The 12,762-nt window shown below is 36.2% G+C and overlaps 1 protein-coding gene across 2 annotated transcripts in view; it reads left to right on the top strand.

The window, feature by feature from the left end:
* LOC136030501 (conserved oligomeric Golgi complex subunit 3-like) overlaps window positions 1–12,762 on the top strand; it is a 51,959-nt gene that overhangs the window by 17,969 nt on the left and 21,228 nt on the right. For both annotated transcript variants that reach the window (XM_065709521.1, XM_065709522.1), the window contains exons 4-7: window positions 1,203–1,322; window positions 2,209–2,316; window positions 5,679–5,846; window positions 6,650–6,887. In XM_065709521.1, the coding sequence (XP_065565593.1) occupies window positions 1,203–1,322; window positions 2,209–2,316; window positions 5,679–5,846; window positions 6,650–6,887 (634 nt within the window). The remainder of the gene's footprint in view (window positions 1–1,202; window positions 1,323–2,208; window positions 2,317–5,678; window positions 5,847–6,649; window positions 6,888–12,762) is intronic.

The following is a 12,762-nucleotide window of genomic DNA, read 5'->3' as shown; positions in this document are numbered from 1 at the left end:
TTATAATAAAAAAAATGTAAAACACAAATTTTATCACCCTATATTTCACAAGGGATAATAGGAAGCTATTTTTGTCATTTTTTTAGATAGATAGATATATTCATTTTCAATAAAAAGCAACTCAATACAACACAATCAGAGTTCCAACAAAGGTTCTTTGTCTGTAAAGTAGGAAGGTCACGAAATAATACATTCACATATTAAACTATTATTGAATGAAGCACATATAATTCAAAAGCATCTATTGCCAAAATAGAAAGGAAAAAAAGAAAAGAAAAAAAAGGAAGAACAATTGTTCTAACGATCTCTAAAAGTAATTGAAGGACGACTTCCGTGCATGAAAATTAATATTTTTGGAAAGACCAAGCTCTAAGTAGTAGGGAATGTAACACTTTGGGACTGGTCAGGTCTACCGTTTACTGTTTAGAGAGTAGCGGGCCTAAGAAAATTATCTTAGGGCAACCTGCTATCCGTCGGCAACGTGTTTAGCAGTCCTGTCCTTAGATAAGTCTAAGCTGAGGACACGTTATTTGAAATCCAGGAAAGTATTCAGTCTAAAAAACAATTCAGACGTTGGAGGGTTTACTTAGAAGGTTCGTCGCCTTTAAATTTTCTTATTTTAAGACAGCTGTTATGTTGCTGTATTTCAAAGTCGGTGTGGTGGAGAGTGAAACTAACACGTGCACAAATAGGGAGAGAATTTCCGCTCGGGCGTCTTCCCCAAAATTTTAATATTTTTACAGTTTTATGAAAATATGTGGTGTGGTGAACCTGTCTTTTTAATAAGAGTGATTATGGTAATTCTTAACCAATGCTGTATTTCCCACTATGCCAAGAAATCATGATTAACTACCAATGTCTGAGGTAGAATTATTTGATTATTTTGAGTAATTTTTTCAAGTATAAACTCACGGCATATAGAAGATCTGAATTTGATTATGACTTTATCAGTAGTTGTTGACAAGTCTTGTGACATAAATGACATAGCACAAGTTTCACTTTTTGTAAGATTTATGTCTCATTCAGGCCCCAAAGAAGAAATTTTAGGATTATTACCACTTAAAGGTCAGACACGTGAAAAGATATTACAAAGGCAAATTTTTGCCTTTTTTCTTGTATTTTGATATTAATAATTTTTCCGAATTCCCCCCCCCCAAACATTTATGTGCTGCCTGGTGGTATTTTATTTTCTTTTATTTCAGCTTGCTTCGCTTTGGAAAGTGATTGAAGAGGATATTTTAAACGAAGCTGAATCCGAGTTTCAGTTGGCAGAAACTGAGATTGAACACTGGGAAAAGGAAATATCTACTGTTGCTTTTTTGGTAATTATTAATTAGGGTATTTAATTATTAATTAAGGTATTTAATTGTGATAGCACCATTTGACTTAATACCTCAATTTTGAGTTACCAAAGCTCCTGAAAGGTACTTAAATACTTATAGAATACGTGAAAAAAATTATTATAGGTATGAAATGGAAAATTGATTGCAAGATTAAAATGATTATTAAAACCATGTTTTTAAACGCCAATTTTACCCCTTTCATAATGCACTAAAAAAAGTAAAAAAAAAAAAAGAATTTTTTCGTCTCCAAAAAGTAATAAAATGTGTTCAGATTAGTATAAAAATTGCCGAAAGAGAATAACATCTGATACTAAAAAAAAAAAAATTGTGAAGAAGTAGAGGATATGTCATGGAATATAAGCCAAAAAATACCTAGAAGCTGGAAAGAGTCTGATCCGAGTTCCCAAGGCTTGTTTTCTGAAGAAGAAGAAGAAAATTGTTTGCTAAATGGGTATCAGGAACACTTATACAGGAAGGGAAAAAAGTGGAATCTTCCATTGAAATTGTTCTCCCCCCCCCTCTCTGCCTGAAATAAAACTTTACTTTTTCTGTATGTTGACTTCCAAATCAAGAAATATTAAGAATTTAATGTAAACGAATATTAACAAATGCGGTTTGATGGAAATGAACATGCTATCTAAACGTTTATTTCTCTATTACTTATATTTCTATGTCGTTTCTTTATATATTGTAATGACTATGGTTTTATCATATCTGTAAATGACACATGGTTCCAATACCCTGGCAAATTAGTACTACCCAAAAATAATGTTCTGTCTATGAAACACTGTGTTTTGAACTTTATTATTTGGTTAGACATGAACATTGTGTAGTATGCGATATACAATACTTGTTTTCTTTGTAGATGACATCTGTGCTGTCTCAGCTAGACAACCTTGAATTACAATACGATTCAATAAATGAGAAAACGGACACACTTCGATCTACTTGTATGGAAATGATTAAGAAAAAGGTTAGTTGTGCCCTATAGGTTAGTTGCTGGCACTCACCCAGGGTTTTTTTCGGAGGAGGTGGATTCAAAAATGGAAAGTGTATTTTTTTTGCCGAAAAAATTATGCTTTTAAGAAATTTTCTTTGTGTTGAGAGAAGAGGGAGCGAATTACAATTTTCCAAAACTAGGTCAATTTTATAAAAAATGTTTATTTTATTCGATCTGTAGCGCACAAAGAGATTGCATTACTTCTATATTGTCGTAAAAGAAAAGTCACTAGCAATTTTGAACTTTACACTTGAAAGAATAGAATTCCCACTGACAATTTTTGAAAAAAAAAAGAAGAAAGTATAAATTTCGACAAATTTACTATTTTTCTTTAGAAACGTATCCTAATCCTTTTGTTTTGGTGCATTTTCAATCCACAAAATATGCACTCCATCGTGAAATATTTAATTTATTGTAAGAAAAACACAAAAAAAGGTGTTTCTTATTCAGTATACATAGGTTTTTTCTTATTTTCCTCTTCTAGCATTTTCGTGTCCCAATATGTTCTGGCAGTCGCTTCTTTTTGTTTCCGTTTTCCTAAAATTTTCAGTGTCTTCTCTTTCATCTCAAGTAATATTCTTCTTGTCATTTTTTCCCATGTATTTTAGCTTGTCTCTGAGCCTTCAATTTTCGTAAAGACGAAGCAATTTTTGTTTTTTCGACTTACAGCTGGGCAGCAAGAAGTACCCGGGAAATCCAGTTAAATATGTCTCTGTGCAAGCATGAGCCCTTCCTGGGTAGCCAAGGGGTCCGTGCCACCAATCTTAATTTTTGTTTTCTGCTTTAGGCTTTTGATCCAGGAACTAGCTGGTGTAATTTTCAACCTCCTCGGAAGAAGTTTTTTTTACCCTTTTTTCTAGGACGAGCATTTTTTTTCTTGTGCGTTGGGGTTCGCTTGGTCCAAGGGCGTAAGAATGTAAGTTTCGAGCTTATGAGTATAATCTTGTAGCTCTTTTTTGGATCTCTTTAATTTTATTAAAATTTTGTTCCTGGTGACCTGGTTTAAATTAATCAGGGACAAAATTATTTTGTCCATTTCTGGGTTCCCCAACAAAGTGTTTGGTCCTCTTAGGCTTTGGGAAGTAACCGGGAATTCCAGTTAAATATGTCTGTGCAAGCATGAGCCCTTCCTGGGTAGCCTAGGGATCCATGCCACCAATTTTAATTTTTGTTTTGATCCAGGAACTAGCTGGTGTAATTTTCGACCTCCTCGGAAGAAATTTTTTTACCCTTTTTTCTGGGACGAGTATTTTTGTTTTCTTGTGCGTTGGGGTTTTCTTGGTCCAAGAACGTAAGAATGTAAGTTTCTAGCTTATGAGAAAAATCATGTAGTTCTTTTTGGGTCTCTTTAATTTTGTTTAAATTACGTTCCTATTGACCCGGTTCAAACTGACCAGGGACAAAAGCAGTTTGCCCGTTTCTGGGTCCCCCAACAAAGTGTTTGGTCCCCATTGCCTAGGGAAAGATTTTTGAAAATTTCAAGTCAATCAGTAAATACGTGTACTCTATTTTTTAAAGAAAAATTTGTTGGCCATTCTTAGGATCCCATTCTCAGGCGAATTAATGTTTGTTTTATTTATTTTAATTTCCTTTATTTACAAATTGGTGTCCTCTTCACCCAAAGGCTTCCCTTCGCTCAAGCCAATCGAAAAAAAAAATGTCTGTAATCCGTTTCGGGGGGTCCACACTCCCAAATTAGATTTTGATTGAATATGAGGCAAGGCCATATCCAGGATTTTTATTCGGGGGGGGGGGGGGAGAGGGGTTTTAAAACAACAGAACACATCAACATTTCGTTTATGTGTGTTTTGTTACTCTTTCCTGAGTCGGACAAAAATCTCTAGGTAGGAGGGTCTAACCCAGTAACCCCTCTCCCTCATGGATACAAGCTCAAGTTCTTTTATAAAATAAATATAAAAAACACTACAATCCAAAAATACCAAATAGCCCAGAGGCCGTTCGCTGAAAAAAAAAACTACATATTAATCATTTGCAGGTTGCAGAACTAGACCTAGACCAATATAAGTAAGAAGTACTGCTCATACGAATGCTCACACCAAGACAAACGATCTCCACATCACTTAAGACCAAGAACAAATCTCACTATGTCGTCGACATAAAGAACTAACGCTAAATCATTCCATGGCAAACCATGACAATACGACCCTGGTATAAGGGTTCTCTTGTCCTGGGAGCTTATGCTTGTAAGTTTCATGCTGTCTGGAGAAAATAGTTTTTTGGGGGGAGGGGGGAATATTTTATTTGTTCTCTCTTCTCTTTAGACTTGAGGATATAATTTCTGACTCAATCAAAAGAAATTGTAGCCCTCTATGGGCCCTATTTTTTGGGGGGATGATGCCCCAAAATTATTTTTTTTATGGTTTTACCCTTGGCCGCGGTATTTATTGCCACGAGGTTCAAACGAATCAGGGACAGCAAGTTTGTTGGCCTTTTTGTGGCCCCAATTGTCATTGAAACCTGCTTTTTGTTCTTTACTAACTTTTTTGTTTACTAACTTTCGAGTTAGTAAAATTTTTTTTAGCCCTTTTGGGAAAAGGGGATTTTCTTTTCTCTTATTTCTTGTGCATTGGGGTCCTGTTAACCCAAGGACTTTGATGTTTGATTTTGAGCTGATCAGGAAAAGATAAGTTCTTGGGCGTATATTTTGGGCCTTTGCCCTCAAAAAGGGTTTGTACATTAGGTCCCTTTTGACCCAATGACTTCGGATGTATAGTTCAAAGGGATTAAGGACAGCTCTTTTTTGCTTATTTCTGGGCTTTTGGCGAAATTCTTCCCTTACATTAAAATGTCTAGTTCTCTTAATACAGGCAATCGTTCTTGAAAATTTCAAGCCAGTCCGAAAAAAGTTTTTGGGGTCATTATCTGAAGTCCTATGCCCCATCCAAAGAATATTTCGGCCCATGCTTGGGAGATTTTTTTTTTATGCATTAAGATCTCGATGGCCCATGGACTTAAGGATTTGGGTTTCAACCGGAACAAATAGCATTTTAACGTCATATCACTAAAATAATTTTTTTTATACATTAGGGTGTCCTTAGCTTTTCCACTCACGGTTTTAAGTTTCAGGCCGTTGAGACACAGAAAGTGTTTTGGCCCTTTTTGAAGTCCCATTTTTGGGGGGTCTGTGCCCCCAAAAATCATTATGTATTATAAATTACTCTTGGTCTGATGACTTATGGCCGTAAGTCTCACATTTAGAATATAGTTTAAATTTACTTGTACTGAAAACGTTATAACTACTTTAAAAATGGAGAAACCCAGACCTATGGACACTCTATATAAGTCTATAATTTTTTTTTCTTTGTTTATTATAGGAGAAAATAACCTCAATTATTGATGAGATTGACCGGAATATGAAGTTTTTTACGGATGTTGAAAGAATTTTTACCCAGTTAAATAATGTTGGATTTTCAGTATTGAATGACGCTTTCCCAGGTATGCTGTCAAGGATTCAGGAATGCATAGTATATATGACAGAACATGTAAGTTAGTGCGACCCTTACCGCTTATGTGAAAATTCTTCTTATTCGTCTCTTTCTTGTATTTCAATCATTGAAAATAAATTTAAAAGAAAAAACATCGATTTATTATATATTTATTCAATTTGAAGGAAGAGGATTTTATTTCATTCGTTGAAGAATTTGCATCAGAATTACCTATATCTCTTCCCTGTTCTCGTATAAATTTGAAAGAAGAAAATGATATAAGTTCCAAGCAAATCTGGAAAAAATGTTGGCCCTTCTGGGGTCCCATTTTCACGGCCTTGTTCCAAAATGAAATGCTTCTTTCTTGAGATAGCTCTCTCTCTCTCTCTCTCTCTCTCTCTCTCTCTCTCTCTCTCTCTCTCTCTCTCTCTCTCTCTCTCTCTCTCTCTCTCTCTCTCTCTCTCTCTTCTCTTCTCTCTCTCTCTCTCTCTTATAATCTGATAATCGCGGAAAGCATTCAAATATGGACCATATCTGGCTTCCATTGTTAATTCAAATAATTCCCCGTATCTTTTTCCTATTTTATTTTGATTGATGGAAGCTTCATTGATAGAGGTGCGTCTGTGTATTCACCTAACGTGCATATAAGTCTGACTTTTGAGACAAGGGGTCAGCAAATTGCCCCTCCCCCCATTCGGATAGTTATTTTATGCCTTATCAAGTAATATCTACTTTGTAAGTAATTTGCTTCAGAAATCCCCCGTTGAAATTCTTCTTTCTTCAGATAGTTCTCTCTCTCCCTCTCTCTCTCTCTCTCTTTCTCATGTATATTCTGTACTATAAATGTGATTCTGTTCTAGAATGATTACCTTGAAGCCCCAAATTATTTAGCTCGTTACAATCAGTGTCAGTCCATTGCTTTGAATCAAGTACGGAAATACGTCAGAACATCACTAGAATCATCAACTGCTCAAGCTTTAAATTATCTTTCAAGATTCGATGCAGAAGAAGTGACTCGTGCCACGTCTAGCTCTAATGCTTATGCAGCTCTCTATGGAAAAGTACGCGGACCGGCAGCCAAGATTAAGAAAGTTGTGGGTATGTTTCCTTCTGTAATAGGCTTGTCACGTTTGATTTTTACACGTGTTTATTAGAGGCTTATCACGTTGAATTTCCTCTGAGATTGGTCTGAAGGACATCGCTCCTTCTTTGTAAATATAATTCTAATATTTTCGATTAAAAATGTAGAAATTAAAGTGAATACCTGCATACAGGAGAAATTCGCTGAGATGAGTCCATAATCCCCTGTCGTTTTCCTGAAATTTTAGAAAAAATTGTTTTGGCTGAGGTTGCTCTAATATTTCTTGGAAAAACAAAACGGATCACAAGTTTTTAATTCACAATTAGTGCTAATGTAATTCACAATTTGCACAATTAGAAGCTAGCTTAACAAGTTAATCTCTCAGTTAATCTCTTAGTTAATCTCTCAACTTAGTTAATCTCTCAATTAGTTTTTTTTTAGATTTTGACATCAAACTTCTAAAGCAAATATAATTCTATCGCATTTATCATTCTGAAGGCAGGCGTTCATGAATATCCAAACAAAAATAGAATAAAATAATTACATTCTAGGCCTAGAATAGATTTACCAAATTTATTGTTTTTTCTCCTTTCTTAAACGATTGTATTTTCTTTTGATTTGATCATTCAACTGTGAACTCTGAAGTATAACTTAGACTGTATAACTGAAGTATAAATGAAGTATAACTGAGTATAACTGAAGTATAACTGAAGTATAAATTATAACCCTGTTTGTTTTTTGTACTCTTTAACGCCTTTTGTCACGAATTGGAGCTCTGATGAATACTGATTGAATCTTATTGGCCAGTTTGCCTGACTTTCCCGAGTAACCAGAAAAAAATTAGTGAGCTGTTTACTTTTTAATTCTTTCCATACATAACATTATAATTAGTAAACTATATCGAAAATTTTTTGGTGAGAATTTTAGCATTTTTCAATAAAGGCAAATTATTTATTAGGCCACGCTGTCTTTTCATTTAACTAATTTTGTTCAGAACAGAGAGGTGATGTAAAATTCTAAGCTCAGCTTGAATATACTTGTCATTGCCTATGTCACAAACAAGAAACTATCTTAAAATTACATAATGTAAAGCCTTAAGTTATGTTGGTGTTAAAGCTTTCATAGTGTTGTGTGAAAGAACTGTCTGTGGGGTAAGTTACGGGTTTCTATTTAGTGCATTTAATGTGTATTATCTCTTGGTAGAGTAAATGTTTTCTTAGAGTCTTATTGTGTGTGTTTGTGTAGATAAATAGATGACTTAATAAGTTAATAAAAGGCCGTACAAAGGAGTACCAATGAAAATACATTAGAACTAGAAAAAGCGAAATAAGACGTAAAAGTTATTTATTTACCACATGGTTTAACAATATAGTGTTGATATTGGTCAAATAATTGCGTTAATTAAAAAATGGAAGAAAGAAATCTTTATAACACCTCAAAGTGAAAACGAAAAATTCTTCAAAAACATGTGAAGCTTATGTTGTCACCGACTACTTGTAAGCTTGAATAAATCGGCAATAACGCCTTTATTTCTCAATTTAAAAATTCTTGTAAATCAAGTTTGCCCCCAAATTCGCTAAAGACACTGAAAATCGCATAAATCATGTTCCGTAGCTGTCCCATCTACCCCATGTTCCCAATAGTCACAAATTATGTTTTGTCTGAAGCTGGTTCATTCCTCTGTAACCTTTGTACTATATTAGAAAGAAATATAATTTAGTTGGTTTTAGAGCCCATCTTGTAGCTCTTTATGGTTTACTCTTGGGTTAGATCTGTCTTGGGATCATGTCGTCCTTCATATGGATCGCGTGCCCAAGGTATCGCCATCTTTGTGCCGTAATTTCTTCAGTTGATGTTCAGAATCTTCGGAAAAACAGTTGTTTTCGAAGGCAAGAATCCGTCTCTTTTGTTGTTGACTTAAATTTCAGCACTAGCTCCTGTAAAGAAGAGTAGGATGGACATTGCTATTAAATAGCCTCTTTTAATTTTACAGAATACTTTTTCGGTCGCCATACTGATTTTAGTCGGTTAAAATCTCTACTGGCTTGCCCTATCCTCAACTGTATTTCCTGCTCGCTTGGCCCTGAAATTTCCACTGTGTTGCCGAAGTATCTGAACTATACGACTTGCTCGACAGTTGAATCTCTGCACTTTGTGTCCAGGGGATCAGTTGTCGTCATGCTCTTTGTCTTCTTTCTCTTAATTTTGATTCCAATTCGGCCAGCATTTTCACGAATTGTAATGAAGAGATCCCGGAGTTCGATCTTGTTACTTTCCATCAAGGCAACATCGTCAGCAAAATCCAGATTGGCTAGGTGTTTGTCTTCTCCGATTTGGATGCTGAACCCTGTACAATCAAAGAGTATGTAGTTGACGGCGGGGACGAAGAGGAATGGAGAAAAAACACAGCCCTGTAGATGTTACCCTGTTGTACATAGGTAAGATCCGTGCAAGAACGGGACGGCCTGAAACTGTGTTGTTCCTCCCGTAGGCATTTATCGAGGACTGTCTGGATGTGCCTGAGAATAATCTGTGAGATGAGTTTGACCGGAATAGATAGGAGAGTGATGCCCCTACGGTTGTCACAGTTTGTCGCGTCTACCTTCTTGAAAAGTTTGATGAGAGTATTTTTGTCCAATCACGGGAAGCTTTTCAGACTTCCAGATACAATCAAAAAGTTTAAGCCGCACATCCATACAGGTATTCAGTGATGTTTTTATCATCTCGGCTGTTATTCTGCCACTTTTTGCTGGTCTGCAATTCTTCAGCTCGCGGGCTGCCTGCCGAACTTCTACATCATAAGGTTTTTCGGTGCTGATTTGGAGGTTCAAAAAGAGGATTTCAGGGATATCTGCTGGATCCAAAGGATGGAGTCTGTTCAAATCTTCTCGGAATGCAAGGCCCATGCTACGGGTATTTCTGATGGGTCTGATTCAATTTTTTCGTTTGCATCTTTAACTGGTCCATTTACGTTTGGGCATTTCCTCACAATTTAATTGGTAATCTTGTACACTGGAGAAAGCATTAAAATAAGACCTAAGGAGGTGTGAAGTGGAGGTCATGGATAAAATTGCCGAGGATGTGGAAGATACAGCTAGACGGCATAATAATAAAATATTGTACTGGCATGTTAATAAATTGAGAGGGAGTAGGCAATCTGGACTTGTCCCAGTTAAAGACAGAAATGGGGCCACAATTAGGGATAAGGAAAGAGTTAAAGAAAGATGGGTGGAACATTTTGAGAATGTGGTAAACCGAGATAAAGTTGCAGGAAAAGATATAGAGGAAAATGAAAAAGTTTGTGATACCTTGGATGTGCAGCAAGATTTGTTTTGTGAGGAAGAATTAGCGACAGTTCTAAAAGGATTATAAAATAATAAGGGTCCAGGTGCTGATAGTGTGGTGAATGAATTTCTGAAACATGGTGGCTCTGAGGTTAGAAATAAGTTACTGAAGATTATGAAAATGATTTTTGAAAAAGGGGAAGTACCTAACGATTTTAGGAAAACCTTAATTAAACCACTGTATAAGAAAGGTGATAAGAGTGAGTGTCGTAATTATCGAGGCATTAGTCTGGTCTCTTTAGGTAGGAAATTGCTTATTAATATGATACTTTTTAAACTGAGAGATGCTGTAGACAAAGTTTTAAGAGAAGAACAGTGCGGCTTTAGAAAAGGTAGAGGATGTGTTGACCAAATTTTCACTCTTAGGTTAATAATTGAGAAGTGCCTTAGTTGTCAAACACCTTTGGTCCTCAGATTTATAGATTATGAGCAAGCGTTCGATTCTGTTGATAGAAGAGCTTTAGCAAATTACTTATCCTTATATGGTATACGAGAAAAACATTAAAGTGATTATTGCTATATACGAGAATAGTACTAATGCGGTTAAAGTAGGAAATGAGGTTAGCAGCTGGTTTTGTATTAAATTAGGTGTTAAGTAGGGTTGTATTCTATGCCCCTGTTTATGGATAATTTTGGTGGACCGTCTTAAGGAGCTCAGGAAAGGCAATTGGAGACCACGGAATCAAATGGGGATGAAAAACTCTCCTGGACTTAGATTATGCTGCTGATTTAAGCATCTTAGATGAAAGTGTGAGCAAAATGAATGAACTTTTAGAGGTTTTGCGAGTTCAGGGTGCTAGAATAGGTTTGAAAATTAATGTTAAGAAGACTAAGTCACTAAGGCTAGGAATAAGTGAAGATGAAAAGGTGACGTTGGGTTACGAAAAGATTGATCAGGTGGGCAGCTTCACTTACCTTGTTAGTATTATTAGTAAAGACGATGGGAGTAGTGAAGATGTTAAAAGTAAAATAGCCAAGGCTCAGGGTATTTTTTCACTTTTAAAAAAAAGTTCGGAAGGATAGTGAGATAAGTTTGCAAATCAAGATTAGAATATTGGAAGGTTCAATGATGACAGTTGTCAAATATGGATCTGAAGCATGGGTGCTCTGAAAAGTGGATGAAGATTTACTAGATGTTTTCCAGAGAAATTACCTACGGATTTTTCTGGGTACCTGACTGACTGACCGTATTTCAAACAGTAGGCTGTACGAAAAGTGTGATTCAATTCCGCTTTCTAGGGCTACAATGAATAATAGATTGAGACGGCTAGGGCACGGTCTGCGGATGAAGGATGACAGATTGCCCAAGATTGTCCTTTTCGGCCAACCGTCTAGGGTTAAACTGAAAGCAGGTCATCCTTGTTTGCAGTGGGAGGATGTCATAAAGAAAGATTTAAAGGAAATGGGATCTTCCTGGGAGGGTGTAAAGAGGGAGTCTTTGAATAGATTGGGATCGAGGAGGAGCATTTTAGCTGTGGTGGCCTTAGGTAGCTTAATGCTTCGGTGAGTTGTTAGTAGTGGTAGTAGTAGTAATTTTGTACACAGCTGTGGTGTCACCACGTTTCGTTGCTTCTTTCGCCACGGCAGCTTGCCTTTATCCTCCCTTGTGCTCCTTTTGACTTGTTTATCTATGCCTCTTCACATTTGGTTCTTCAAAACTGTGTCAGTGTTTTCGCCACCTTTTCCGAGCTGCTGCTTTGAGTTACGACGCTCACCAATCAGATGTCAGGTTCTCCCTGACAGCCGTTTGTCGTTTAGTCTCTTGGCTTACCTAAGTGTAGCGTCAGCCGTCTGATTGTAAACCTCGTTGATAGCGTTCCAGGTTGTCTCGATACTAACATCAGTGTCAACATCTAAGGGGAGGCTTCAAATTTTGTTAGAGAGTGTAACGACGAACTCGTTTCGAACTGCCGCAGTAGAAAGCTTCGAGGAGTCGAAGGTTGAGTTTACTTTGGATCTGATCTTCTGTGTAGTCTTTATCTTCAATGTTAACCTCGCAGTCATTAGGGCATGATCAGACGTCACGTCAGCATCAATTTAAAATTCTAGTAAATCATGTTTGCCTCAAACTTTTTTTTTCTGCTCGATAAAGGCACTGTTACTCGCATAAATTATGTTTCGTAGCTGTCCCGTTTTCCCCATTTTTGCGATGGGCACAAATTACTTTTTTTCTGAAGCTGGCCCACTCCTCTGTAACCTTTTTATTATACTAGAAAAAAATATGATTTAGCTGCTTTTGGAACCTATCCTGTAGCTCTTTAAGGTTTACTCAAAAAGAAAAAGAAAGATTACTACCATAGGCTTCAGTGTTGAAAATGTGCCTTAAATAATTTTTTTTTTTGACGTCTTTGAATTGATTTTTGAACTTGAAATGTGTATTTTTAAACCAGTTACGTTGTTCATTGAGTGTATGTCAAAAAACGAAAGTCAAAGCCTGTTTTACCCGTTGTTGCTATGTCGAATTTCAAGCCAGTAAAAGGATGGCAAAAACTGATTGGCTCTTTTGTGCAAAATCTAAAACCAGTATAAACAGTGAAAGTTTTGAAAC

The sequence above is a fragment of the Artemia franciscana genome, chromosome 8 (assembly GCF_032884065.1).
Source record: "Artemia franciscana chromosome 8, ASM3288406v1, whole genome shotgun sequence".
Taxonomy (NCBI): Eukaryota; Metazoa; Arthropoda; class Branchiopoda; order Anostraca; family Artemiidae; genus Artemia; species Artemia franciscana.
This window is presented reverse-complemented; position numbering and strand designations above follow the sequence as displayed.